The 27,906-nt window shown below is 49.7% G+C and overlaps 1 protein-coding gene across 3 annotated transcripts; it reads right to left on the bottom strand.

The window, feature by feature from the left end:
• Nucleotides 1-1,328: 1,328 nt before the first annotated feature.
• Nucleotides 1,329-26,409, bottom strand: MICALL2 (MICAL like 2). 3 transcript variants are annotated; one of them, XM_074919560.1, is made up of 17 exons: nucleotides 26,205-26,409; nucleotides 19,592-19,640; nucleotides 15,843-15,984; nucleotides 13,272-13,432; nucleotides 12,473-12,594; nucleotides 11,430-12,101; nucleotides 11,053-11,228; nucleotides 10,107-10,182; nucleotides 9,706-9,821; nucleotides 9,038-9,187; nucleotides 6,225-6,280; nucleotides 5,609-5,732; nucleotides 4,932-5,022; nucleotides 4,488-4,561; nucleotides 4,029-4,143; nucleotides 2,992-3,038; nucleotides 1,329-2,900 (listed from the first exon to the last, which is right to left on the bottom strand). In XM_074919560.1, the coding sequence occupies exons 1-17, from the start codon at nucleotides 26,345-26,347 to the stop codon at nucleotides 2,803-2,805; spliced, it is 2,412 nt and encodes an 803-aa protein (XP_074775661.1). In that variant the 5' UTR covers nucleotides 26,348-26,409; the 3' UTR covers nucleotides 1,329-2,802. The 3 variants fall into 3 exon arrangements, with proteins under 3 accessions (XP_074775661.1, XP_074775662.1, XP_074775663.1); XM_074919561.1 differs by lacking the exon at nucleotides 4,029-4,143; XM_074919562.1 differs by lacking the exon at nucleotides 15,843-15,984 and having other exon boundaries at nucleotides 26,205-26,270.
• Between the last annotated feature and the right edge of the window lie 1,497 nt (nucleotides 26,410-27,906).

Genomic DNA, 27,906 nt, shown 5'->3' with positions numbered 1-27,906 from the left:
TGGTGTAGAAATAATTGTGGTCAGTCTCAACGTCAGCCTCACACCAGCCCATAACCTCCCATTCTCAGTGGCGTGGCAAGGCTGGGGCCCTGTCTCCACTCCTGTTCTCAATATTTCTCTATCTAGAGACCACTTAATTCTTTTAAGCCCACATAGCATTTCCAGGTGAGCCTCATATCCCCTAGACCACAGTTACCATCTTCAACCGACTTCAGATGGGGGAAGCAGTAGTTTTCCCCTCAAAACCTCTTGAGCTAGCAGGAGTAACAAGTGCCTGTTTTCTGGCAGCAGTCGGCCTTCTCACAAAAGCAAACCTTACATCAGGTCAAACCATACATGCATTGCCACTGCCGGGCCCCACGGATTGTTTTTTTAAGCACCTTGTGATCACATTCCTGCAGACCCATGTCCTGCCTGCCCTCAAGATGGGCGAAGGTTGAACTGCCCCGTGTCTCCTGGAAAGGGAAGGATTGGATGAGTTTGGACAATACTGCCACCCCCAAATCCATACAGACTAAACTTCTTGCGGTTGGAGGATCTGAGCCTAAAAAGATGAAAGCCCAGCAATAACAACAGCCTGTGACAGCTGTAGGAAGGGGACCCATTCCCATTTCTCTCCTTCAGCAGAGGTGGTTTATCAGGTCCCTCCCTCTCAGCTGGCAGGCCATGCAGGCAGGTTTCATTCTGGGGATTTGCTGCTAATGCCCAGGTCCAGAAGAGGGGCCCTCCTCCCTCCCCTCACGGTTACACACAGCTCCAGGAAAAAAAGAGCTTCACAACAAGCAGACCAGGATGGCAAGGCACAGCACGCCAGCCCTTGTGTCAGCATGTCCCCCAGAAACAGCCCGTCTTTCCCTCCAGGCAAGCATGGGCCAACACAGAGCAAGAGTGTAGTGACAGCACTTCCGTTGGTGTTTTACCTGGTGAAACCACGGTTCAGCCATTCACGTCCCCAATGCCACAGGACAACATGGCAGAACAAGCTCTGCCTCTCGTCTTCTCCCCCAGGCTGCTGGCTAGGTTGGGATCCCACAAGGCTTGGGGACGTGGGTGATGCTAAAGCAGCAAGGGAGAAAATGCACTTACCTGAGAGCTGGGGGCAGTCTGACACAAAAACAAAATTGCTGAGAAACCCCTTGGCACTTCTGCTCTCCCAGGACCTGCAGTTGGTCTGTAAGCTCTGGGCAGGGCAGTCTCTCCATGACAGGTACACCAAGCTCCTGCTGCCACTCACAGCTCCAGACTGCCAGTGCTCACAGCGACCGGGGCAGGCCACACCCTGTAACCCGCGCCCAAACCTGCGCTGGGACTCTGAGATTTGCTCCAGCAATTCTTTATTGGACAAAAGCATATGCAGGTACAGGGTGTCCCACCACTTGTGTAGACATGGCACACACGGTGGGCACCAGGAACCCCCTGGGGCACTTGGTACCTCACCCAGCACACCCTTCTGGTGCCCAGGGCCGGCTGCCTGGGACAGAGAGTCCCACTGCCACCTCGTGGGTAAGGGACGCATCGCCTCTGCTCTGCCACCGGCCACAGCAGGAAGCAAACCTCCTCCGTGCATAATCCTGGGCCCTGCTGCAGAACAGGACCCGGAGAAACCTCAAAGTACCTGGCTTGGTGGGAGGACGGAAGACCACACATACCAAAGCTAGAGGCATCGTGAATCAATCTGATCTTTCTCTGCCTGTCTCCCTCCCTGATCCCCAGGTTGACTGGGAAGAGAGGATGCTGCCACAACAGGACAAGTGTCTGTCTGCAGCCACTGGATGGAGAGAAGAGTAGAAACACTCACTGCCAACAGCCCAGGACCTACCGGTACTCTTCTGGTCTCACCAAGGTAAATGGAAGCACCCCTTGAGGGCGCTGGCTGTCCAGGATGGAGCCTTAATAATTGAAAAATTGGTCCCCTGCTGAAGACTCATGGGTGAGGCAATCCCACTAACTCCCTTCTGCTCCCAGGTAGCACCACATTGTCAGAAGAATACTTCTGTTCATTTTCAACAGGATGGGCCACAGACAATGAAAACCCTGCTTCACTGTGCAGTCAGAGAAATAAACTACAAATCTCCCCCATAGAGGGAATGAAGCAGTGAGCAACCCCTCATGGCTGTGAAAAATGAGCCTATAGCAACTCCCAAGAGGAGGTCTGGAATCAGAGCACTACTGCTGCAACCACTCTGGGTCCAGGACACCCCACCCCACAGACACAGAGGTGGTTTTGCTCTCTGCCTCCCCCCTGGCTGTGGGGTCTCCCGCTCCAGTTTGTACTGGTGTAGTAAGAGGGAGACCCTCAATCTCTTCTGTCCCATAGCCCTTCCCTCTCTGCATCTCTGATCCTGGCCACAGAGCCCCAGCACACACAGGGAGGGAGGCAGGGAGGGAGAATGGCCCTTTTGTAGCTCAGCACAGCATCCTTGGTGCAGCCCTGGCTGACAGGAGTGGGGCACCATGGGGTGACACACAGTGCCATGCTCTTGCATTCAGGACGTAATGACCTGAGCAGTGGATTGGTAAATTGAGCTCTGACCTCCTGAGCTGACAACGAGGCTGAAGTCACTTCTGAGCTAGATCCAAAGAAGGAAAACAGTCTTAAAAGTCCATCTTCTGGGAAAAGTATCCTTGGGCCCCATATCAGAGCCATCAGGGATTCACACGGTCCCTTTGGTCTGCAAACCTTTGGTCTCCATGTCAGGGAGCAGAGAAGCCTCATTACAGTCCTGCATGACTCCAGGAAAGCAGCAGTGAGGAAGGACTGTATCTTAGATGGCCCTGTCTGGGCCACCAGGCAAAGGAACATCACTCCTGAGCTTTACTCTTATTTTTCTGCTTCCATATTTTGGACAAGCGGAACTTGTTCTTCTTCTTCTCTGGCTCCTGGCTCTCAAGAGATCCATCTGCAGGAGAGGGAGCAGACACAGAACAAGTTGAGACTCACAGCCCCAGTGCCACCCAGTGCTGCTCCATAAGAGTAGAAGGGGCCCTTACCCAACCTCTGGATCATGTCTGCCAACATCTGGTCCTCCTCTTGCTCTCTGTAACAGAACAGGATGGCATTAGAGAACTTTGCCATGTTTCATGACAAGATGGTAGACACCAAAAAACCATGCAAAGACTACTGTTATTTCCCCAGATGGAAATTATCAATGTCCACAGCACACCCTGAGAAGGGCATAGGAAAAAAAAAAAAAACAAACCAACAGTTGGAAGAGTCTTAGACATTAGCAAGTTGCATCTGGTTCCCTTGAAAGCAAGGGCCTGTGCGGGGATTTCCAGACCCTGGCAGTCCAGCACTGCAGCAGGGAGGCGCTTCTCCCAGCTGGCCTATGAATCACCCGAGAGCACTGACTTGTGTTCACCACTGAGGAGACAAATAAAGGTTGAGACACCAGTAGCCTGGGGTGCTGCAGAGGTGCTCATCACAATCAGGGACAAACACCCTGCTGTCTCCTTGGGCCTAGGCAAGGCCAGAGCCAAAAGCCTGGGTATTACTAGAACCCTCAAGCTGCAGTTGGTGCCCCTGAGGTCAAGAAACAGAGGCTGCTCTCAGCAACAGGAGGCACAAATCCAGCTACTTGACACAGCAGTCTTCCTTTGAACTTGGGGAGGATCCAGCTCTTGGCTACAGTTGTTCTTTCACTTACTGCAGCAGATGAACACATTCCTGGCTTCATGTTCCCAGAGTCCTCCTGCAGCTTCTGTGCTGCCCTCCATCCTCCCCATCTCCAGCCTCTCCCTTTCTTCCCCCTGCCTTCTACATTTTCACAGCCCTTGTCCTCAGAGCAGCATTAGCTTGAGAGAGCACTGAACGTGGCTGCAGTCCTGATCTCAGTTTCTAACAGCTGCCAAGGAAGCAATGGCAGCAGCATTTAGGACAAGATGGTTGGTGACAGGTCACCACCCACCTCTCATGGAGCAGAAGTCTGGATTACAGCCATTTATCCACCCCTACAGCCTGGGCAGCGCAAGTACAATGGAAATTATCCCTGGTGTTGGCTCATCTCCCACCATCTGAGGACCCTCACCTGAGTCTGTCCTCATCCAAGCACTCCACAATACTATTCCGATCATTGACCGTGTTTAGGTATGAATCCAGCAGCTCCTTCTCTCGCTCTTTCTCCCTGTGTGTCTTCAGTTCCTCTGCACAAGACAAGGGAAGCCCATGTCACAGCTACAGATGAGTACCTCCCCACTGTGGCTCCTGCCTCCACCCTGCTCCAGCAAGTTCCACTCACAGGCCCAGACTGTATTATCCTCACGCTCAGGGGCACATCTTACACCCCCCCAGAAAGCACAGGTGGGTTGGCTGTTACAGCGAGCCTGGACCTGACAGCTCGACGGCGCAGTCAGGAGACACCCCGCAGTGGAACTGCAATACCTGGCAGTGTCACTCAGATCTGAAGGACATCCTGGGTTTGACATGCAGAGTGGAGGGCCCCACATTGCCAGGGGCCAGCAGGACTCTCAGTGCAGCTGGTCCTTACCTGGCTTGTTCATGAGGTGTCGCAGCTCCGTCTCAATGTTCCACTGCAGCTCCTCCAGCTTCTGCTGTTTCATCCTGGAAGGGACGACAGAAGTGATGAGTTGCTGCCCCTCCATGCCCCAGGGCCAGACACTTCTCATATTATGCTAAAGCCTCATCTCTGCATTGCTGGGTATGGGTGGGTCGAGAGAAATCTTCCTCCATAATATTTGTAAGGTTTCCCTCCCCACAAACTCATCATAGACCCTAGGCGCTCATCAGTGCTCAAAGCCTGTCAGCTAATACCTCAGGATGCTGGCAGTTCTCCCAGAGATGTCCTCAAGCCCTCCCCTCATCCCACCAACTGGCATATTATTTTTTGGGCTGCCATGTTCCCTATCCTTCCCTGCTTACTGCTCAGAGGTGAAATGCACAAGTGGATGGGTAAATTTCTGGTTGTACTCACTTGTACATCAGCTCCGACTCCTGTCTGAGCAGCAGCTGTTTCTCATGGATCAGTTTGAACCAATCCACCATGAGAGCATCCTCAGACTCGTCTGCAAAGGAGACAGAGGGCAAGACTCCTTCAGAAGCTGCATCAGTTCAGTCTCCCTGGCTCAAACATGCAGTGACTTGAGAGAGAGCCCAGGATAACATATGAGCCACAGGCAACCTCAAGTGAAAACAGCTCATCGTTGGTACTCCTGGGTACAAAGGAAAGGATGCAGATCACTTCCTGCAGATTCAAGGAGGCTGCTCACAGATACTCTACTACAGGGCACCCAGCTCATCTTCCATGTGGCCGGCTCAACTCTGCCATTCTGAATGAACCCGCTCAGCCCTGTGAAATCTAAGCCAGCCATGACGGCCTGTCTGGCTTGGGATCCAAAAGCCAGATCAATAGCAGCCTTCCACTCCCCAAACTCCCTGATCCTCAGCCAAATGAACAGAAGACCTTGCTCAACAGTAGGTTAGGAAACAGAGAGGGTTCAAAATTCCCAGGGACTTATCTTGCTATACTTTGGCAACCTGGTGTCTCACATGTAGTATGAGCTCCTAGGAATGGAGCCAAGAATGCCCAGGGGTAGGACATGAGCCTCACACCTCCCCACCATAACAGAGTTGGTCCCCGGACTTCTTTACCTCCCTCGCAGCCACGCAGCTGCTTCTCCAGATCCACTCCTTTCAGTTCCAGCTCATCCAGCTGCTTCTCAATGTCATGCACCTTCTCCTGAATTTCCTCCTCAGGGAGGTAGTCTGGGTGCAGCTAGGAAAAATGCAGGACCAAATACAGCTCAGTGCCCTCCAACTGCCTGCTGAGGTCACAGCCCCAACAGAGATGAGAAATGACATAAGGAGCCCAACTGCAGAGCCAAGTCCTGGAAGGGCCAAGTCAGCAGAGATGCAGAGCTGGCTGCTCATAACAGAGCAGTGCCCATTGAAACTGTGATACATCTGCTATAAATAAAAACACCTACCCACACTTCTCAATCCACAGACATTCTTCTCCTTTGTCGGGGGATGCAATGTCTACAAGAATTTTGTTTGGCTCTGTCTTATTCTAGCTTCTACTGTCTCCCTGCATGGGAGATAACTGGCAGTCTCTCCATCTTGTCTCTGCCCCAGAGCCTTTCACCCTTCCCCTGGGAATTCAAATAAACACTCCCAGTAAGACAAACTGAGATATATCTGGGCAAGCACTGCAGCAGGATACCCAACAACCCCAGCCTGTCCACTTACGCCTGGTTTCCAGCCATACCTTAGTTGGGGACACTGCTTCAGGGCTCTGGATGCTTTTTGTAACAGAAGGTTTAACTAGAAGGGAGAAAAAAAAACAAAACAAAACAAAGAAAGAATGCCACAATAAACCTTAGATAATTTTGTGTTGTGGGACAGTGCCTACACCACCAGAGAGCACAATGGGTCCCTGCCATGCAATAGAGGGCACTGACGACACGCATGCATCAGCATGCCTGACTAGGGTGAGATGTGTGTCTGCAGGAAACGGCACAGCCTGATTTACTCCTCGTGGCTGGTCACTGAGATACCCTCTGTTCACAGGGCGTTGCTTTCATCCCCAGGGCAGAGGCAGTCCCCTCCCTCAGGTGTGACTTGGGATCTTGCACCTGAGAATATTGACTTTCATGTTTGTCCATTATCCTGTTAAAACTCAGAGATATTTATTGTGGCAAAACCCAGCCCTTGTTAAGCTTCCAAAGGATAGAACAGAAACACTGGGTTACTGTCATAGGGAACACCAAGATATACTTAAAAATGCCCCTCTAGTGCTCTTGTACAAAGAAGTATCAGTAAATACTGATGAAACAAAGATGGTCTAGGGACCTTAGCATAGGTCTCAGGAAACTAAGGTTCAATTCCTTCCACAAAACACTTCCTAGGTGAGAAGTCCCTTAGGCCCCGCTACACAGCATTATTTAGGCCCTGGACACCTATTAAAATCAATCCTTAAGCAATGCATATTTGTTCCACTGTGCCTCAGCTTCCTCTGCCCAACTGTGCTGCAAGGATAACTACAGAAGAGTGTGAGGTATTCAGATACCCGAGGGGCTGGGCTGGATAATTACCACAGAGAGAGAACAGAAGCATACGTGGATGATGTGATAAGGAAGGAAAACTCTAGTACCAAAAGAGCAGGGCTCTAAGAAAGGCAGCAGCAGTGCAGGCTCAGCACACACAAGGAGAAAGACAGGACAGACAGACTAGGGGAGCCTCATGAGAGTCACTGGCAATTGGTGCTGACTCGAGGAAGAGTTCAAGGACAGCTCTCCGATCGCCCAGCCCTTGCTCTATTGCGTTTTCTAGGAAGAGTGCAGAAGGAGAAGATGCTGGATGTGGCAATCAGCTGTGTTGTTCCTGCATCACTCCCCTCTGTCAGGGTACTCTTCCCTCTGGATGCTGCTGGTTTGCTGCCCTGTACACTGCCTGCGACTCATATTTCTCTTAAAGGTTCCTCCACAAGGGACCTGGCCTGAAACAAGCAGTCTGCTGGTACTGCCTGAGCACCACCTCCCCCTCCCAGCTCTGCACCTTCAGGCTCCTTCTGAGTGATCTCGGCAGCACCTCCAACCCAGGCAGAAAACTGCACCACTGATCATGAGAAGACCAAGGTCACTGGAGGGGAACAGCTAGTAAAATGACACTCCTGACCAGTTCAGGGTCTGATATCCCTTGATATCCTCAAGTCCTGTCTTGACAGACACAGGATGGGTTGGCTGCTTGCCTGCAAACTGGAAGTAGGACAGTTGGCAAGAAAACCCTGGAGTCTCCTTTCTCAACAGAAAACACTACCTACGCCAAAGAAAATGAATGATCTAGAGAAATGCTCACCATCCACAGTCCCATGCAACACACATGGGATTAAGGGCAGGAATGGTTCACAGTGTCCCTCTTAGTGCTGAGGTAAAGACCTATACAGAGGAGCAACAAGTCTGGCCTTAATCCATGGGCTGCCAAGTGAGAGCAACAAGAGAACAGCCTTTCAGATGGCAGACGTGTACACACGTGAAAAATGGGGGGAGACTGCTGGGAAAGTTTCCCATAGTGGGCACTCCCCAACAGCAATCATTAAGCTTTAGAAAGATGGATATAAAGCCTCCCTTATCTTAACAGCTCGCTTCCTGGGAAAGATGTAATGCTGAACCTTGTGGCTGAGTCTGAGGGAAAAGGAGATGGAAAGTTTTTGGGAAATGATGGCAATGGAGGCATACTAAACTTTTAAAATAGACAACACAATTGGAGTTTGAATGCTTTGTAGCTGTCAGAAGTGCAGGCTAAGGACAATGCTGGAACCAGCTACCAAATACTAAAGTATGAGCCATCAGGACACATCCTGCTTGCTCTGGGACAAATTTCAGAGTCAGGGCTGAGCCCTGCTGTGAGGACCTTCTAGTCCAAACAGATAAGACAGAGACAGATGAGATAAGGAAAGCAAGCCGAGCAAACAGGACAGCAGCAAACATCAGGTGAGTTCCAGGAAATTTCATTTGCATTGTGGTGGGATATGTAGGAGTAAGGACAACTGGGCAAAGGAGGAGAGGTACACAGAAAAGCTGTGATTGAACACACAGGAGTAAGAAACTGGATTAAGAGTAGGGACAAACTGGTCAAAACTGGTCAGAATATCTTTCAAAGTCCAAGCAGCAGCAGCCTTGGCTGCTGCTAGCATGGGGCCTGCCAGCTGGAGTCTGGCTGACAGTTCTCTGCATTCCTTTCACTTCCCACAGCCACTCAACTGGAGAGGAACAGAGACATCAACTAGATCCCAATTCCCGGAATCAGGAGATGGTCCTCTTCATAGATTTGAGTGTAAAGAATGACAGGGCAGCGACCTTGACAAATCCCTATTTCAACTTCTTCTTTTCCCACTGAATTCTCTGGCCTGGCTGGTTCCTGCTTAGGCCAATCTGGCTAAAAACAATTAATGACACAGATTTTTCCCCCATGACAACAGCCACAGAAAACTCGAGGACATATCTCCCATACTGACCACTCAGCCTGCTCACTGACAGTGGAGAGGAGAGGATGTCTTTAAGCAGGCAGAAGAGACCTTACATGTGGTAGTGCTTTTCTTCATGTGGTTGCCCTCTTCCTCCTTCTTGGTAGAGACCCCAGGGTCTTCCCAGCCTTGCTTTGAATTCTGACAGGTCCTGATAAGATCTGAGCTGGGGGTCAACCTCTTCTTCGCAAATCCACCAGATGAAGCTGGATTAAGAAGCACAGACAGGTTTTGGTCAAGAAATTTCAACCCTCATCTCATAAAGATCTCTTTGCTGCCCAGCATCTCTGGCACTCACCACCAGCCACCTTCACTTTTAGACCTACTTCCCCTCTCTTGATGATAGCAAGTGCCACAAGCCCAAAGGAAACAGGGAGAAACCACCAATTACAAGGCCAGAGTATGAAAGAAGGGTGGAGGATTAGAATGAACAGTTGGGAACCATCACCAAGTTTTCTCACCACTAAACATTTATGCAAGAGAGTAAGTGAAATCTTGCTAGCTGTCTTGCAGAAGGACACCCTGTGAAGACCAAGTCCCTCTCCTTGAGGAAGGATGGCTCTCTAAATAAAGGCATCACAGGGTCAAAGCAGGTGCAGAGAGCAAAAATCCCTGAAAGCAAGGCACAATCTCCATCAACATGCTCCTTACATGTGCCTTGCAGCACTAATGCCTGTCCCCTGCTTGACTAGCAAAATGAAGGCCGAGTTTATATTCTTCATACCAGAGTCCTGCTTTGCTGATGGGACAACTAATGGACTTGGCCTTGTCTCCTCATGTGCTGGGCTCCCTGTTCCCACCTGGGAGTTATCAGTAGGTTTCTTAGAGCCACCTTGGTCTCTGCAAAGAAGAAAGACAAAGGTAGGAAAGCATTGCTCTTGCAGAATGGTCCACAGGAAGAGTTCTGGACATCCTGGGGTAGGTCTCCATCTGGGATGGTCACATATTTCTAATCAGAGTCCAGCAATTCGAATATTCGAAATGAAAGCCTTTGACTTTCTCACCAAATTGCTGAAAACAGAAGCTTTAAACACAGGAGCTCTTCCCCTCTATGTGCACAGAGACTGTAAGCATGGACATCTCCATTCACTTGCCATGGAGGCTGAGTGGCTCCAGGACACTCACTTGTTGGTTACGGGCTTCAGCCGAGATCTCCACTCTGCTGGGGTCTCAGACTTGTCTCCACCACCATTCATGTTTCCTGAAGAAAGGAACAAAGCAAGATAATATCAGATCCAATAAAAAGAAACAAGTCAGATTTGAGTCTCAAGAGGATCTTAGGAGATAAGCCATGCACTGGGGTAGACACTGTGATGTTATTGCAGCAAACTAGCACCAGCTCAACAAGTTTAACATAGACAGATTCACATACAGCAGGTAGTGAATAACCTTGGTGGCATTTTGCCTCTTTCAGCTCAAATGCTTTAAAACCTATGCAGCTACAGAAACACAGCCCCGCAGTGTAAATGAACAGGCATGTTCAACAGCAATATAACACAAACAGCTCAGATCTCAGAGACCAAAGGATGGGCCAGGAAGGGGGAGAGACAAAAAACCCACAAGCTCACAGCAAAATGCAGACAGATACTGTTTCTGGCCAAAAAAAAGACAGGCTACCTGGAAGTGGTTGAGACACTGGGTACCCCCAAGACATCATCCCTTGGCCTACTGCTCAGTCACCAGTGGAAGCTTGGTTCAAAACAGACAAGGAGGCTGGATGAGCCCCAACTGCAATCACAAAATCATCCTGAAGTTCTGGCAAGGTCTCCCACTGGGGGAAGTCTACCTAAGCCTCTGAAATCCACCATGACCCCAACATTTGAGGACAGCTAGTACAACCACATATACCTGGAGATCCTCAGAGAAGAAAAAATTGCCATGCTAGAGGGAGCAATTGCACAGGGACAAATGGGAGATGTGTTGAGCACCAGAACTCAGAAAGCCCTTATGTGGTGGTACAGACAGAAAGTACAGGAGTCAATGACACATTCATTGCACTGGTCCAAGAAAAAGGCATAAAGCAGGCCTTGCTGTGTCCAGGCAGAGCTGTACTTGAATCACTCATCCTCACCTTTGATGCCTTTTGACTCTGGCTTGTGCACAGAATCAATGGGTTTGCTAGCAGCCCGGCTCTTGGGCAGAGGGTCAGTAATCTTTTCCTGTTTTAGTGCTGTGTACCCTGTTTTGCTGGACTGTGCTTTTGGAGCTGGATTCCGCCACTGAGAACTGGTGGGAGAAAACCTGCCACTGCAAAAAAGAACAAGCTAGTGAGTTTTTGAAAGAACAGACCTTTTATTGGCCTCTGTTCCAAAGACCTGGATAAGCCCCTCTACATGTCTTTAAAGCCACAAAAGCAGTCAGAGAAAAGGGAAGAAAGATGAAGGGACTTCTCCAAGTTATTCCAAAGATCATCTTGGGAGTAAAAAGGGAAAGAGAAATAGTTCTCACCTGCTGGATGACGAGGATCCAGTGGAATTAAGTCCTCCTGGCTTGTTTGGAGAGGTGTTTGATCCAGTCAGAGCCTGTATAATATGGTTACGTGCCTGATCCTTCTCAGCATTCACTGGACTGATCTCAGCAGCGGTTCTGGCAGAGGCAGTTTTACCAGGGCCATGAAAAGAAGGGACTTGGTTTTTAGTGTCAGAGGTTTTATTGCTGGAGGACTCTAATGACCGGAAAAAATTTTCTCGGGCTTGCTGTGTTTTTGTTGTGGAGGTTGTCTTAAGAGGCCCTGATGGGGAACCTTCACAGTGATCTGTTTTATTTCCCAATGGGGTACCTTTGCAGTCATCTGATTTATTCACAGCTGAAGAGGAGCACGAAGTATTTACACTTCTGAAGCCAGAGCTTCCAAAAGAAGAAACAGATGGCTTGGTTGAATTAGCAGGGCCTTCCTGGCTGGATTTCTTCAACACCTGCTCTGGTTTCTTGGGTTCTCCTGCTTTCTGGAACACTGTGGCAGCAGTAGGGGCTGGGGTACTCTCGGGTTTGTTCCTGGTGCTGCGGAGACCAGAGATCTGGACATTGTCTGGCTGCTGGTGGCTAGTACAGATAAACGTACTGGGCTCAGGCCCAGTTTTGTAGCTTCCAGGAAGAAGCACATTCCAACACTGCCGGCACCTGTGGATACAAAAGTCTCAGAAAACATCCTCCAGAGCACTGAGAGGCCATTGACACACAGCTGAGAGTGCTGGTACAGTTCCACCATCAGCACAGGGAGGATGAAGGTACCACAATGGCAGTGAACAGACCCCGTGTGCACACGCCTCAGGCACCAAAACAGGAGCTGCTGAGACCACAGCCTGGAGAAGGAAAGGTGTGGATGAAAACAGACCTGTGCAAAGAGTTTCCCCTATGCATGGGTCAAGAGCAGGCCCAGGTTGCCTCCACTCTGAAAAAAATGTCCCACACCACTGTGCCTCCAGTCCCAAAGGAACCAGGCTGCCCCTCTGCGACCCACAGGCCTCTGTCCCCACTTCGACAAGCTGTACCTGAAGCAGTTCCTGTGATAGAGCTTCCCATCGACCAAGTAGCGTTGCACCAGGTGCACATGGTTCCCGCAGATCCCACAGCTGCTGCTAGGGATATTCCCGCTCTCTGCCAGGACCCCTTTCTGTGGGAGAAGCAGTGGGTGAGCAGGCAGCACCGCGGCCTCATGTACAGCTGTGAATCTCCCAGGTAGGTGAGTGCTCAGCACGCACAGCAAGTTGGCTGGGTCAGAGAAGTGATATCCAGAAAGCCCCTGCTCCCACTAAACCCTTGTTCACATGAAGTGGAACAGCCCTTGGGAGGATAGAGTAAGGGGTACGTGTTCCCACAAAGCCAGAGGACCAGGGTGTTTTGTCTGCCTGTTGTAATCTGAAGTGCAAATGTCTCTGATTTGAATTAGCTGGGAAAGAGCCTCAGTCTTTTGAGAAAGGAGCTTCCCCTTTTCCACCACATCTTCATCCCTACTCTGCTTTGAAACTGTTTGAAAGAACTTAATCAATGTTTTCTAGTAACAGTAATACATTCTATTAAAAATCTCCATCCCCAAGATCTAGGAACAGCATAGTCGTGTCCTAAGACATCTACATCCTATTCAGCACTAGATGAAACCCTGCTGACTGATGGCTTTCCAATGCCTCCCACCTGAACCTGTGCAGCAGCCAGACCTCTGGATTAAATCCTCCATAGTGAGCAGAAGATTTAGAGACCAAGCCCTTGCCACTAGGAGCCTTGAACTAGCCCAATACTCTCATTCACTGAAGAGACTTAAGGAATAAGAACACCCCAAAACACATTTCTTACCGTGGTGACTGGGGAGGTTTCTTTTGGCTTAGCTCTGGCTGGTGGGTGGGCAGGAGGCAGTTCTGGTGGCACTGGCTTAGGAGGCTGTGAAACAGCTTTCTTCCCAAGAGGCTGCTCCTGAGGTTCAGAGGAAGGACGCTTGATTCCAGCCATGCCTCCAACTGGAAGAAAGGACGAAGGGAAGATTTTAAAGGAACATAAAACCTATTGGCTTAGGAGTAATTTACAATATAAGAAGATTCAGAGGTGCCTGATAGATAACATATGCAAAGCATACAAGGAGACACAGGCTTCCTTTACAAGCAGTTCTGTAGTGGAATGAGGGGCAAGAGGCAACAAGTGAATTTTACCGACATTCAGCTGAAACTGCTGACTTTTTCTTCTCAGGGAATTCCACGGAGGGGAATGAAAAAGCAGAAAAATACAAAACAGCATCCATCAATGGTTTGAACAAGACCTTGGGTTTGTACCTAGCCCACAGTTTGGGTGGAAGTAATCACCACTGAAACAGGCACGGTTGTTAGGTATTACCACTAAGGTTCTGAAGCGTGGAGGGTTTGCTTTGTTCAAGTTGCTGCGCGGCAGACTTCCTACACATCCTGAACCTTCACTGTTGTGGGTATCCACCCCACATCCCAGCTGGGACTCTCACAGAGCAAACAGGCTTGTCAATGCAGAAATGACCACTAAAGATGGGTAATTCTACAATGACAAAGACTTGGAGGTGCCATGATGGTGTTGACGTGGAAACCAAGACTTGCTACAAGAAGCCTGCAAATGCCCAACCCTCTTTTATTTGCAGATAAAAGTGAAACCCTCTACATTCACAAGTGGAGAAAAGAGAATCTCCAACACACTTCAAGCAAGGAATGATGCCCTGTGCCGTGGAAAGTGCAGAGAGACTTTCCTGGGAAATAAGGCTTCATGCACAGTTTTTACAGACAAGACCCCTCATCTGTCTCACGGGGATGTTATTTTTGCACCACTTCCTATTTTGAATGAGATGTCTCTGTGTTCCTTGTGGGTTATATGAGCCACAGCTTCATTTTAAGAGCAACCAATTGAATGACCACCCGTCTGAAAAAAGATTATACCCTTCTCAGTAAATACAGAGAGAGTCTGGGCAGGGAGCAGAGAGGAAGCCCAGTTCCCAGCAGTCTCCTCTCAAGAAAGTTAGCTATCCAAATAAACACGCAGGGCTCTTACCACAGTGACCAGCCAACCCAGCAAATGGTTTAGACTCAGGCTGCCCCCTCACTTCCCACTCGTGCCATTTAACTAATTCCCAAAGCCCAGCACAAAGACGAGTGGCTTCAGCTCTACTCTTCTGTAAATGCCTGACCTCAATAAAATATTGGCCGCTCACCCTCTCTGGCCTTCTGTGTCCTGCTTATTTCATGGTCTTACTGGAGCCCATTCGAAGGGCATGATGGTGGTATTAGGGGTCTACTTGGTGTCAGAGGGCACATTCCTGGCTGGGCTCATTTTCAGACATGCACATTCACCCCAGCAACAGGAATGGAACCAGAGAGTTTTGTGGGACACTAGAGAGTATAAAAATGCTGTGCCTGATGACGTGGTAGGCAAGATGGGGGGGGAGGGGGTAAAGACCCCAAACTGACCCAGATTCCCACCACTTGGCACAAACACAGTGGAATTGGTTTGACTTCAGTCAGAATGGTTTTAAAAAAAAGAAATAAAAATTGAAGAGGAGGGAGGGAAGAGGTTGTGGAGTGAGAGAAAAACTATGCTTAAATGTGTAAAGAGGTGAAGAAGGGGGAAGAGCTTAGACATTAAGGTAACTCTCAGAGTGAATCGTGCTTTCTTTCCAAGATGTAGGACATTTTCAATATATATCTGTCTTCTCCATCTATATTCACCTTAACCAGTTAAGTCATTCACTTTCTAAAGCTTCCTCTGGAGGAACCTGTGAAATTGGTTTATCGTATTATTTCATTTTGTATGAGCTTAAAGCCAAATATAAACCAAGTCTACAATAATGCTCCTGTGAGCCCCGATAAACTCTCCAGTACGTGAATATAATGCCTTGGCAGCTCTGTGGCCTGTTTTATGTTTGAAATAATTGCTATCACAATTATGCCAGTTAAGGGGGTCATTTTCTTCTACTTCCTTGTATCAGTACTGCTGTGCTGTACAAGCCCTACCATGGATGCTGGTACATTGGCACAGCCTCACAGACAAGCTCAGCCTTGTTAGACTCCATGTTCTCACCAGCCCTCTGGTGTGGTAAGGGCTGGCACAGGGATGGAGGTGCTTGAGAAAGGAAAGCTGAGGCGGGGACCATGGAGGGGAACCTTCACTGCTCCTGTCTGGCTGAACCATAAGAAATTTTAGACTGTATATTACATTTTAAGGCAGTAGTTTTAAAGACAAGGCACTAGTGCTACTGTAGACCAGTGTATAAAGAGTTCAGATACTCCACTGAATTAGTTCTGGTACCCTAAGGCCTCTGTGCAGTCCATTTTGCTTTTCCAGGCTTGTTAGGAGGCAAGGGAGAGCATAAAATTAAGCCCCGATCCTTCCTATCCCTCCAGGATATATGATACTTACTGGGAGACCGTCCATGGAAGTAGTTATAATACTGGGAAACATAGGTAAGGATGCTCAGTCTGTCTGGTACCCTCAGAGCAACCATATCCTCTGCATCCAGCAAGGCTGGGATCCCCAGCTCCTCCTCCGCCACTCGAAATGCCTAGAGAAGGAAGGAAATAAAAAAAGGGGGGGCTTGTCCAGCCCAGACAGCAGAGTTGCTTCTCATCAGAAGTAAGAAACTCCACTGCAAACAGCCACACTAGAATAATAACTCTACTGGGGAACAGCTGCACCAGTTTAACTCCTACATCGTACAGCCATTACAGGAACCAACAGAGTCATGGCTTCCAGCCACTGCATTGAGAAATTCAGGCAGCCAGCCAAAAATCTGGCCTGGCAAGCTGGCCGTAGCTCACTGCACAGGAACTCACCTGGGCTTCCCCCGCTCTTCCTCGAACCTGCCTCTATCTGGATACGCACAGCTGCGGAGAGCGAGGCCTGGCAGAAGGGGATGTGTCAGTCCAGGCTGGCAGACTCACTTGCAGGCTTCCAGCTCAACCTGGAGTGCTCCCCAATTAACAGTGCGCTGGTAGGTGTTTGCAGGCAGCCTTCTATCTCCGAGTGCTGTGCAAATGTTAAAGCTTCCTGCCCACTGCCTGCTCTTCCCCGTCTGAAAAAGGGGAAATCTTGAGCTGCAGGAGGGAGCGCTCTCTCTCCCAGACTTAAAGAGAAGAAGAGAGGAATCATGCAGAATTCCTGATACCTAGCTCCCTTCCAGCTTAACCACTTCCATGCTGCCTAACATGTATTTGGGGCAAATATTTCTCTTTGTGGTGCTCTCTGCTTTGAAACTGCAGGATCAAGGTCAGATAAAGGAGGCAAAAGCTATTTTCTCTTGCGTCTGAACAAAACCTTTACTAGAGGACAAAAAAACTGCAACATCCATAAAGCAACTTTGACTTTGCTCAACTCAGTGAAGGGCTTTTATTAGGGACTTTCTCCAGCTCACTTCCTTCCTGGCTTATAGGAAAAAATCCTTTCCCTCCCCCTTTGGAGCATCCCCTTAGAAATGTCAACACAGTAAAGGAAAGCAGCACTTGCAGGACTGGGGGCACAAGGAAGGCTACTGCTGAAGGCACAGTGAAAGGGTTAAAGAAAGACTTGAACATATTAAAACCCTCCGCATCTGACCTCTGGCACAGACACACACAGTGTTCGTGTACAAGCCAACTATTCCTGCTTAGAAGAAACAAACAGCCATTATTTTTCAGCAAGATAATTACCATTTTTTTCCATTGGGTATCCCAGTAAAAATGTAACCAAGCTGACATTAAGCACGTTTTCAGCCAGTTACCTCCGGTGCGTCACCCCGGCTGCCAGCCCAGCCTGGCACTCGCCAGTCTTGTAACCTGGTACTTAATATATTCTTTGGCGTGTTCCCCATTGTACTGGCTGCACAACTGGTCTGACCAGTGGAGTTTTTCTGCTGGACACTCTTGGCATGCAGTCTAGCAAGAACGCAGGCCATGTCACCTCCTGCCACACAGTGTCATGGGGGAGACCAGCGCAACAGAACAAGTGTGACGGGGTGCCTGGACCACAAAGAGGAGGATGCTTTATGCACACAACGGATTTGGCCAGAACCAGGTGAGCAATGCAGAGAGCAGCCTTAGGATGTAGTGTCCCCTGTGCCTACAGCATCCTCATATTCCTGGGATCTGCTCTTGCCTGGAGATCCAACAAGATCGCCACCTAACATGGCCCAGTTGTCCTTCTCCTCTACCTGTCTGCCCAGAATGGCCTTTAAAAAAGCAACACGTTATTTCTGCATAAAGTTTTTCATCAGTGCAGCTCCAAGTGCTTTATGAAGGAGGTATGTGCCACTGCTCTCATTTTGCATAGAGGAGGCAAAGTGATATGCTCAAGGCCATCTGAGCCAGACATGCACAGCTTTCCTCTGATGCAGACTACCACTGTATCTGCTACACCACGCCATGATCCATTACCATTGAAAGAACTGGATCCAAGGCCTCTGAAAATCCTTCTCCTCTTTATATATTTTTAAAATCTTTAGCAAAAAAATGCCACCAACTGAATTTTTTCTAGGGCCTGGGGCTGGGTTTTTTGGCACTTGAGTAGTGACACATTTTTCTTCAGCAGAAGACCTTATATGGCAAATTGCAGCCCAAACAAGATTTTTTTAGTTCAATAATACAGCCCCTGAAGTTATTGAATAGTGAGGCATCAAGGAGGGTCTGAACAATAGCAGAGGAATAGCGTTGGGAGAAATCAGACCCACTCATATCCCAAGGGCAGGCAGAGCAAGAAAGTGTAGGAGCTAGGATGGAGAGCAGTCCGAGGGGCAGACCAGCCCAGGAGCCCACAGGGAGATGGAGGCATCAGCCCCACTCAGGGCAGAGCTAAGGCAGCAGGATACCAGCAGTGAAAGGGCAGCACTGACAAGTCATCCTATAGCAGGTGGAATAAGGAAGAGAGAGCAAAATAAAGGACATAAAAGAAACTAAGAAATGGAAGGGAGAGGGGGGGAAACACAGGCTGCGACAAAGGAGGGGAGCAACTCTTTTTATGAGAGGCACAAAGAAGCTTTTCATTAATAAAAGCAGTGAAGGCAGCTCATACAGCTCATTTGCCAGAGACAAGCAAAGCTGCCAGCAGAGCAGACACCATCAGCCTGGCTGGGCAAGGAACACCCAGGGCTTCACAGCACTCTGGCCAGGATGGCTGTCCATGGCGAAGAGGCCTGGATACCTACCAAATACCAAACCTCGAGGGCAAAAACACTTGGTGTGAATCTCACCTAGACAAGAGGAACACACAGGACTGAACCCCAAAGAGTGTGAAAAACTGCTCTCATACTGCAGCCTCAGCTTGGGCAGAGCGGGGATCCTCACAGGCACCGTGAACATGGCCAGGGCTGAAGTGGAGGGGAAGCTAAGGAGGGGAGGGGGGAGCGACTTTAGCTCTCCCGAAGGCAAGGACCACCTCAGACAGCTCACTGCATCACAGGATGTCATTCCTCCAGTCCAGACAAGAGTGAACTGCCGTGGTTCATTCACATCCCGAGCTCCTGCCAAGCAGCGGTGAAGCTTTGTGGAGCAATGCCAAGGGAAGAGAAGCATTTTACTCCGCTTCCTCTCTCCTCATGAGGGAGAGAGGGAGGAAAAAAATCCTTCCTTGGAGCACTAAACCCATGTTTGAATCCAGTATAGGAGGGGGTTGGGCTGTCCAGCTTCTACTTCCTTCATGAAGAGAACAATATAAACTTAAATCCTATCCTGGAGTGAAGTGTCCAGGCAGGATGAGGTTTTAGGATGTCTCCACCTTCCAGCAGCCTTCATCCCCTACACTGGGAACAAGTAAAAGTGAGAGCAAACTCCCTATGCTACCCCTTTGACACCAGCTACCTCTCAGCTCCTGTTCCATCCCTCAGGAGCATTATGTACTCAACACGTCCATGTTTTGACCTCCAGCACCTCTGTCTGAGCTCCTGCTGCCATAGGACACACTGAACACAGGCATCACTGAGCAGCCAGCGAAGTGTGAACAGTCTGAGGGTGCTTTCAAGCAGCCAGCAAGCCTGGACATTGCTGTTCAAATCAGAAAGTTGGATGCATGCAGAATAGGGCTAAGGATTTGAATACAGCACACTCAGCACGCTGCATCTGCAGGGTTTCTGTTGCTAAACCACATAAGCAAGGTGCTAGGTCACAGACTAGACCACAAGTAAAATATTAGAAGTCACTTACCAACTTGTTGTTCTCATACACATTTTCTTTACTGAGGGAGTTGAAGTTTCTGAAATACAGAAAGCAGATAAAAATCTCAGGTTGGTGATGTAGAGCAAGCTCCTTCACTTCCAGCTTCTCAAACTTCCCTGGGCCTCACTGGTTTGGGGGACAGAGCACCTCCTCCCACGCTGCCTTTTCAGAGATGCTCTGGAGGGAGAAGTGTGGCAGATCCCGTCTGAGACAGTCATAGAATCACAGAATCATTCAGGTTGGAAAAGACCCTTAGGATCATCAAATCCAACCATCAGCCCAACTCTACAAAACTCTCCCCTACACCATATCCCCAACATCTCATCCAAACGACCCTTAAACACATCCAGGGATGGTGCCTTCACCACCTCCCTGGGCAGCCTATTCCACTGTCTGCCCACTCTTTCTGTGAAAAATTTTTTCCTAATGTCCAGTCTGAACCTCCCCTGTTGCAGTTTAAATAGACCTGCTATACCTCCCAGGACAGAGACTCAGCAGGCACAACCATCTGCTCACAGGCAGCACAACACATTTTTGGCACATCGACCCTTGCAGGTCTCACTCCCGCAGCCTCCTGCAGACAGGACATGCTGATATCACGTCCAAATATCCCATGCAGATTCAGGGGTTTTGTTCAGACAGCCAGGAGCAACCTCTAACTCATGGGGTGCTTTTTTTTCACCAAAAAAAGCCTTGCTCCTCTCCTACCTCAAAGATACACCAATGCCTGCCAGCCATATCTGCAACACTCTCTCCCTGGAAGTACTCTCCAAAGAGCCACATCCATGCTCTTCTTCCATCTTGCAAGTTGTCTCCACGCAGACAGCCCTCAGCTCCAAGGAGGTGCGGATCCCTCAGACGCTAAATGTATCGCATGCTTCTCCGACATAGCCATATCCTCTGATCTCAGAAGCTGCTGCTTCCACCAGCACACAAGTTCTGGTTTCAAATCCTCTTACCTCCTCTGGCAGAGCTCCAGAAAACCAGCACCAGAAATCTGCCTGGGAAATACCTCTGCCTACAACATAGTATTGTGGCTGATAACACTGAAGTTGCCTGTAGAAATCTTATTCTCCTTTCCCTAGGGCTGTCACTTTTGATTTGTAATCATAACCAATAACTGAAAAAGAACAGACAAATACTGTTTGCAGTTACAAGCCAAAGTCAACAATCCTTCTTTCCTGCTGTCCCTGGACATCACCTCCCTTTTCGCCTCTCCTCAGATTTGCTCTTCCCCTCTCTGGTCCAACCCAGATGCCACTTCTCTCTGCACTGTGCTGGGAACTCAGAAACTGGGACCTGGCAGGACAGGCAAGAAAGCATGGGGGAAGAGTGAGTTTGTGCTATTGGAAGTACAGCTGCAACACAGCGTGCCTTCTCACCCACAGCAGAGTGTGTCCCTCGCTTAGGAAACAGCCACCATCAGCTTTGTTTTAAACCGACTGTCACTTGCTAAACTGGGAATACAAAACTGACTGTTGGCTGGCAGCCCTGCCCTCCACACTGCTTCTTTCTGCCCAGGCAAGCAAGCAGGGTCAATTCCTTTCTGATAACCCAGTTTTCCTTTACAATCCTTGTACCTGCTGGCACAGAGCTAAGTGAAAGGCTGGTATCAGAGATTAAATTCTCACTAATAAACAGAAAAGGCTACAGCACCAACTTTGCATTTTTGTATGCAGCACCTTTACAACCAATGTGGACCTACCCTTGTTAGCCAGTCCCTCACCCCTGAGAAGAGCCAGGATAACCGTGTGAAAGCCAGGGCAAAGCTGGCTCGCAGTGACCTATTCATGAGACAAACACATGATATGTATCGCTGCAGGGGAACTTTTTCCATGACTTGTTAACAGCAAGGAGCAAGCCAGGTCCTTTATCTTAGTACAGAAAGTGGAGCATTACATTGCAAATAAGAGAGGTGCCTTTAAACAGGTTTGCCCATCATGCCACCGCCTATGCCTCCTCCCTGCATCCTGCATCTGGTATTGCTATGTGGGATAAGGAGAGAACAAACAACAGATATGACCAAAGGTCAGACTCCCCCAGGAAGCATGTAAAGACAAGGCACATCCCACCTCTAAATCATATACTTCTTCCTGTGCAAAATCAAAAGGAGTTGCAGAGGTTTTTCTTCAAACAGTGTTTCTGCCCAGAGATTTCCCTTCCCTGAGACAATGGATTCAAAAGAGCAACAAAAATAATCACAAGCCAAAAAGTTTCAGTGAAACAATACCTACAATCATCCTGTTTTGTGTCAGGCAAGAAAATCAGCTTTTTTAAGAGCCAGCTGAAGAAGGTGATTGCAGCTCTCTGCCTCACTCCTGGTTCTGCTCCCAGATAAAGTCTCTGTAGCAGGGACATCCTGAAAGCTGGATAACACCTGCAAGAGCAAAGGGGAGCTCCAGCTTCCTCGGTCATGCTGACATATGAGACATAACATATTATTGGTCAGCCTCTTTTGCTCCCATGCTGGATGCTCTTTGCTAGGGTAGTGTGTGTGCAGCTTCACACCACATGGTATGTAAGAGACACCTAAAAACCCGAATGTCTGATGGTGAATGTCTGAAATCCCCTTCTGTTCCCCAAAAGTAGAGTGCAAAAACAGGTTACTTGGGCATTTCAAGAGCCTCTCAGCATCACTCCTTCCCCAGCTAGTCATGTGAACTGCTTACATATAATATTTCTTTTGGAAATTGATCTTGCTGATGCATCTCCTATCTTGGAATATCAAAGCTCTCCGGACCAATGTAATCCTAAGAAAGCAAAGCTAATACAAATGGAGAAGTAGGAGTTCTCCGCTGAGAAAACACAGGCAACTGAATTAATTGGAAAAGGTGAAAAATATAAATCTGACCCAAGAGAGAGCCTCCAGTGTTGGAAACAAATCAGAGTGAAGTTCACTAGCACAGGAATAGAAGTTTTTAGCTCCCCAAGAAATCCTTCTCTTAGCAAAAAGTGGCCGAAGATTTCTCAAGCCCACAAATCTCCGTGACAGCCCACTGCTCACAAAGCACGCCACGGTCCTTTGCAAACACATGTGCTTCCATAGGAGGAATCTCTGCTGCTGCTGCAAGCACTAACTTGGTTGGAAACTTGACCTTGGAACAGACTGAGTAAAAAAAATCCCAGAACCATGACGGTACCAAAAAAGCTTCTGTTTCTCAGCACTTTTGTATTATTTTATCTATAGACAATAGATATGTGCAATCAAAAGAATCACTGAAAAAGAGTGAAGCACACTTTGCTATCTCACAGTCCTTGAACAGAGGGTTCAGATCCAGCATGCTCTGCTGGGAACAGGACCTTTCCACTGTGCTCTTTCTGGAGGTGCAAACAACCTGGGAAGAGGGGACAGGGGTGGGAATCCCAGGTGGAAGATGTCCCCCACGTGCTCATCCTCCTCTCAGCAAAGCCTGCTCCACGCTGCTCTGGTCTTGCTGGCAAGCTGCAGTGCTGTCAGGGGTGACTAGAAACTCCCTGAACCCAGAACCATCCTCCCCTCGCCTACGCCCGTCACACAAACCACAGCCCCGCGGAGGCCAAGCGGGCAGCAGCTCTGCTTCACCCCAGCCTTTTGCTAAGGGGATGGAGACTGCGGGCAACTCATCCCCAGCACGGCCAGGGCCCTCTCTCTCCATACCGGTGACTGTCGGCCTCATCCTGCCCCACTGAGCTGAGAGCGGCCCAGGAAATGCTGCTGGAGGAGTGGGCACCCGCTGCTGCTCAGCTGCCAAGGGGGATTTCACAACCAGTCAATTCCCAGAACACTGAGCTGAACACCAGCTCAGTCTGGGAAAGAGCAAGATCCAGGACGAAGAGAAGGAGCTTAATCAAAACCTTTCCTCAACATCTGGCATTAATATCTGAGCGAGTGTGCACGGCTCCCCTGCTTCTTCTAACTACTTATCAGTCCAAGGCCACTAAAACCGTGGCCGGAGCTTGCACAGCCATTGCCACAACACGTGGCAGCTGCCAACCTCAGCCTCCCACAGCAGGGCCGTGAGGCTTCATGTCCCTCTGACGAGGAGCCTCAGGGCTCTGCAATCATCCCAGAAAATGGGCTGGGACCTGCCTGACACAGCGTGCGTGCCTGGCTAGGGCTGGCTACGAAGCACTCTTCAGCTGGGACAAAAGAGAAATGAATTTCCATGGTAATTCAGCACGCGTCTCCACTCCCCCAGAGCTTCCTTGGGCGAGTGGGAAGTGAGTAGGCAATGCATTTCTAATTTTACACAGCCTGCCCTGTTCACTGATAACATTCAAACAGACATCAGCCAAGCTTGAGAGAAGTTATGTTTTCCATGTTTTCCAGCAAGAAAACAGGAAGGAGGGAGAAATCCACACCAGCCTTCCTCTGAGCCACACACCCCAGAAAAGAAGCCTGTGACTATGACCATGTTTCGTAATTGCTTGAAGTTTTTCTGGGAATTTCAGCCTCCTGCAAGGAGAAATCCCCTTAACTCCTCAGCCCAAAAATGTCATTTGTATAAATCAAGATGGAAAACACACTGCTGCAAAACTCTGATGTTGTGACTGAATCATGTTCTGCAAGTGATTTATATAGCAGAACTGCTGCAAACACACCGAGTGCTCCAAACACCAATTATCCTTTTCTAGTTTTATTTTCAGTATGATGCTTTTAATCCTCAACTAGGATTTTTGCTAGAAGCAAGGGGAGGAGCTCAGGATAAAGCACTTCAAGCCCCTGGGAGGCAGGAGTCACAGACACACGTGCACCCAGCTGTACTTCTCTGCTGGTAGCTCCTGCACTGGCTGTACTCTCACTCAAGAGAAGCTTTCCCAGGTACACTGAGAATTTGCACAAGTGTTCAGCTCCAGGATCCGACACATGACGCCCGGCGGCCCTGGCCACCAACTTGAAAGCATAATTTCCTTCCGGCAGGACTTTGCCCAGCCTAGGATACACCTGGTTCTTTCCCGCATTACACCACTGACACTGATGAGGGAGGTTACCGATAAAAGCTTCTCTTACTTAACCTTCAGGCAGTCTTTGCTAAACTGGTCCAAGTCAGAAAGAGCTTCTATAAAGTTCTGAACAAAGTCAGGCAGAATTTCCATCATAAAAGGAAATGAATGGCAACAGAGAAATGCCACAAGGAACACCTTCCTTCTTCAGCGCAGGAGAATTTATTTAAGATATGTCTATCCACAACCCTTGACACACAGTTCAAGGATTATAAACAACCCACTAAACTGGTCAGCAGGATTATTCCAGCTCTCAAGTCTGAGTCCCTGTGTACACCCATGCTGCGGATGGGCCCGCTGCTGAGTCGGGCAGGAAGCAGTCACAGTCCCTCTATGAGCACCTCCTGGTCACGTCAACCTTTCTGCCCTGGTGCTTTGTATCTTTGGGAGTGTGAATCAAAGGAAGGAAAGGAAATATCTGGAGTCACGTGGACATGACAGTATGTCAGGAAGCTGTACACAGCAACACCATGGTGATTGCCCAAGCACCAGGGACCACAGAGAAAGTGTGCCTGAAGCTCTGCACGAACCCCCTGCTGCCCATGCCTGCTCCTGCCTCTTCCAAGTTTCAAGACCACAGAGGAGAGAGAGCAAGATCTCCTTCTTGGGCTTCCACCATAAGCGAGACACCTGTAAGAGAAATCTCCACACACAAACCCAAGTGGCAGGCTGTCCCATGAGCACAAGGGAAAAGGCAGAATTCAAGGAACAGAAGGAAACTACAGCACAGAAAACACCACCTGGTCCTCTACCAGCTGGACACATCTGTCTGTGAGAGACCTAATGCTTAAATTGATATGCCTGGGCAATCTTTGCGCTGCTGCCTTGCCTTGACCTCCTCCCTCAGCCCCTCCATCTCAAAGTCCAAAGAGCCCAGAAGTAAAAAAAAAAATCAAACTAGGAAGCAGGATCTATGTCTCCCTTTGGCAATTCACCCTCCCAGACGTTAACATTTGGGCAGGGACAGGTCAAAACGCACAGGGCACCAGCAATGGCGCCAGCAAGGGGTGGAAAGCACTTTTCCTCCCACTGGCAGAGCTCTAGATGGGAAAAATGAGTGATGTGCAGGAATCCAGCGGCTGCCGGGCCCTTCCCTTCTGTTGTGTTTTATTTAAATAGCCCTCGCCTCCCGACTCCTGAGCGGCTGGGCTGCCGTCGGGCTGAGTGAGTAAAGCCCTGCCTAAGCAAACATGAACAGCAAAGAAGGAAACGCTTCCCCAAAAACTGGTGCCTGGACTTGTTTTTTAATGGAAAGGACACATTTAAAACATTCATCATTCAGCCACAGAGGAAAAAAAGAGGAAAAAGAAAAAACACGGGGGAAAAAAAAGGGCACGTAGGCAGCAAGAGCGGAGCTCTTCGCCTGGAGATTTTCAGCGTGGGTGCTAGCAGAGCTCCTGGCGCCAGCCCACAGCATCTCTCCAGGAGGAGCTGGGGCTTCTGCTCGGGCTGTGTCTGCTGGGAAGGCGAGGGCCCGTGGCGGACGGAGGGCCCGGGGTCCGCAGCTCGACGGCGGGCGCACCACAGCCCGGCGGGGGCCCTCGGCCGAGCGGAGGGTCCCGGCCCCGCCGAGCCGGCAGCCCACGCGTTGGCCTCGACGCCCGGCGAGGGTACTCACATGAGGTCGGGCCGGTGCCGGTGGAGGATGGCGCAGAAGGCGAGGCCGTCGCGGAAGGAGGTGGTCATGTTGGTGATGCTGACATCGCGGTAGCCCTCGCACTGCTGCTTGCACCACAGCTGCAGGTTCTGGATGGCCGCCATGGCCTCGACGGGAAGCGGCGGCGGGGCAGGAGCGAGCCCCCGGCCGCGCCGTGCCGAGCCCGGCCGCAGGCTGCCGGCGTGTGACGGGCGGCCGCCGTCGGGAGGAGGCGGGGAAGGGGGCGGGCGGCGGCGGCCCCTCGGGTCCTCCCTCCGCCTCGCCCCGGGGCCGAGCTTGGCGGAGGGCGGGAGGAACGGCAGGGAGGGCGGGCGCGTTGGCCGTGACCGGCCGTCCTGCGGGGGCAGCTGCCGCGGGCCGCCGTGTGTGGCCGGCGGGGGGGCGGCGGCTGCTCCTCCACAGGGACTGGGGGCAGCCGCCCCCCGCCTCCCCTGTCGCAACCCGGAGCCCACGCGTTGGGCCTCCACCCGCGGGATGAGGGAATCTTCCTTCGCACCCACACAGAAGGTCACGTTTCCTTCGTGCAGGGGCGGCCGCAGAGGGGAGGTGTGAGGAGGAGGGAGGACGGAGCATGGCCGCCCAGAGGCCTCATCCTGCCTAGGGAGGGAGGGAGGCCGGCCCTGGGCGCAGGCTCTGCCCGGCCTGGGGCAGCCCCTCGGGCAGCAGCCGCTGCCCGCCCACCGTCCGGCAGGGGGGGAAGAGCGGGGTGGCTGGATGAGGGAGCCAGGGGGCTGCGGTCCTGGCCCAGCCGGGCTAGCCATGGCCAGGGGCGGCCCCCACGGCACACGCATCGCACGAAATAACTCACCAGAGCGCGTGTGGCTGACAAAAGTGCCGAAGAGACAAGGTAACGCTTTAAGAGCTGCCTATAAATTAGGTAAAAATAATTAATAATACATATAATATAATATATTAATGGCATTTCTATGACATGATATGGATAATATACATTAATATATAAATACCTCACAAATAATTCAGTGTGTTTCCATTTCATCAACAATCACTGGCCAATGTATTTACTTTATGGTAAGGATTATACATTTCATTATAAATGGCTTGCTGGGCATGTCAGCAACTTTTACATCTCCATTCACTTTATTATTAATGGTTTCCTGAACAGTAACGGCATAATAATGCACACAATGCAGCATGAATATTTTATGTGGCATCTATAGTCTCCCATTTATCATTTATAACAGGCTACAAAAACATTATAAAACATTTATTACAAATTTATAGATCACTTTATACTAAAACAAAGTTGTGTTATAAATACATTATTAATCCTTTATGCCATTTATAGGAATCCCTTGTAATAAGGCCTTAGCATATGTTGCTGCACAACCGTAACAAGAACGGTGTGGCAAGGAGGAAATACGGCACGGTGAGCCCGCTCCTGAGTACTGGGTGTATTCTGTGAAGGAAAGCATAAACATCTGCACTCAAAATTAATCAGACTACCAAGGGACCGATCAAAAGAAATGCTGGATTAACTCAAAGTTGTTGGGTTTTTTTTTTGCACTCTCTCGAAAAAGGTGCTTCCCTTCTTTCAAGTTGGAAACTTGCATAATTTACAAAAAGCCAACTGGCTAATGACAGGCAGCCCTTCCCATCCTCTGTCATCAGGTAACTTAGTACTTGGTGAGAAATAAAGAGGATG

This window comes from Athene noctua, chromosome 15 (assembly GCF_965140245.1).
Source record: "Athene noctua chromosome 15, bAthNoc1.hap1.1, whole genome shotgun sequence".
Lineage (NCBI taxonomy): Eukaryota > Metazoa > Chordata > Aves > Strigiformes > Strigidae > Athene > Athene noctua.
The sequence above is the reverse complement of the archived record's forward strand: the minus strand, read 5'-3'. Positions and strand labels throughout refer to the sequence as shown.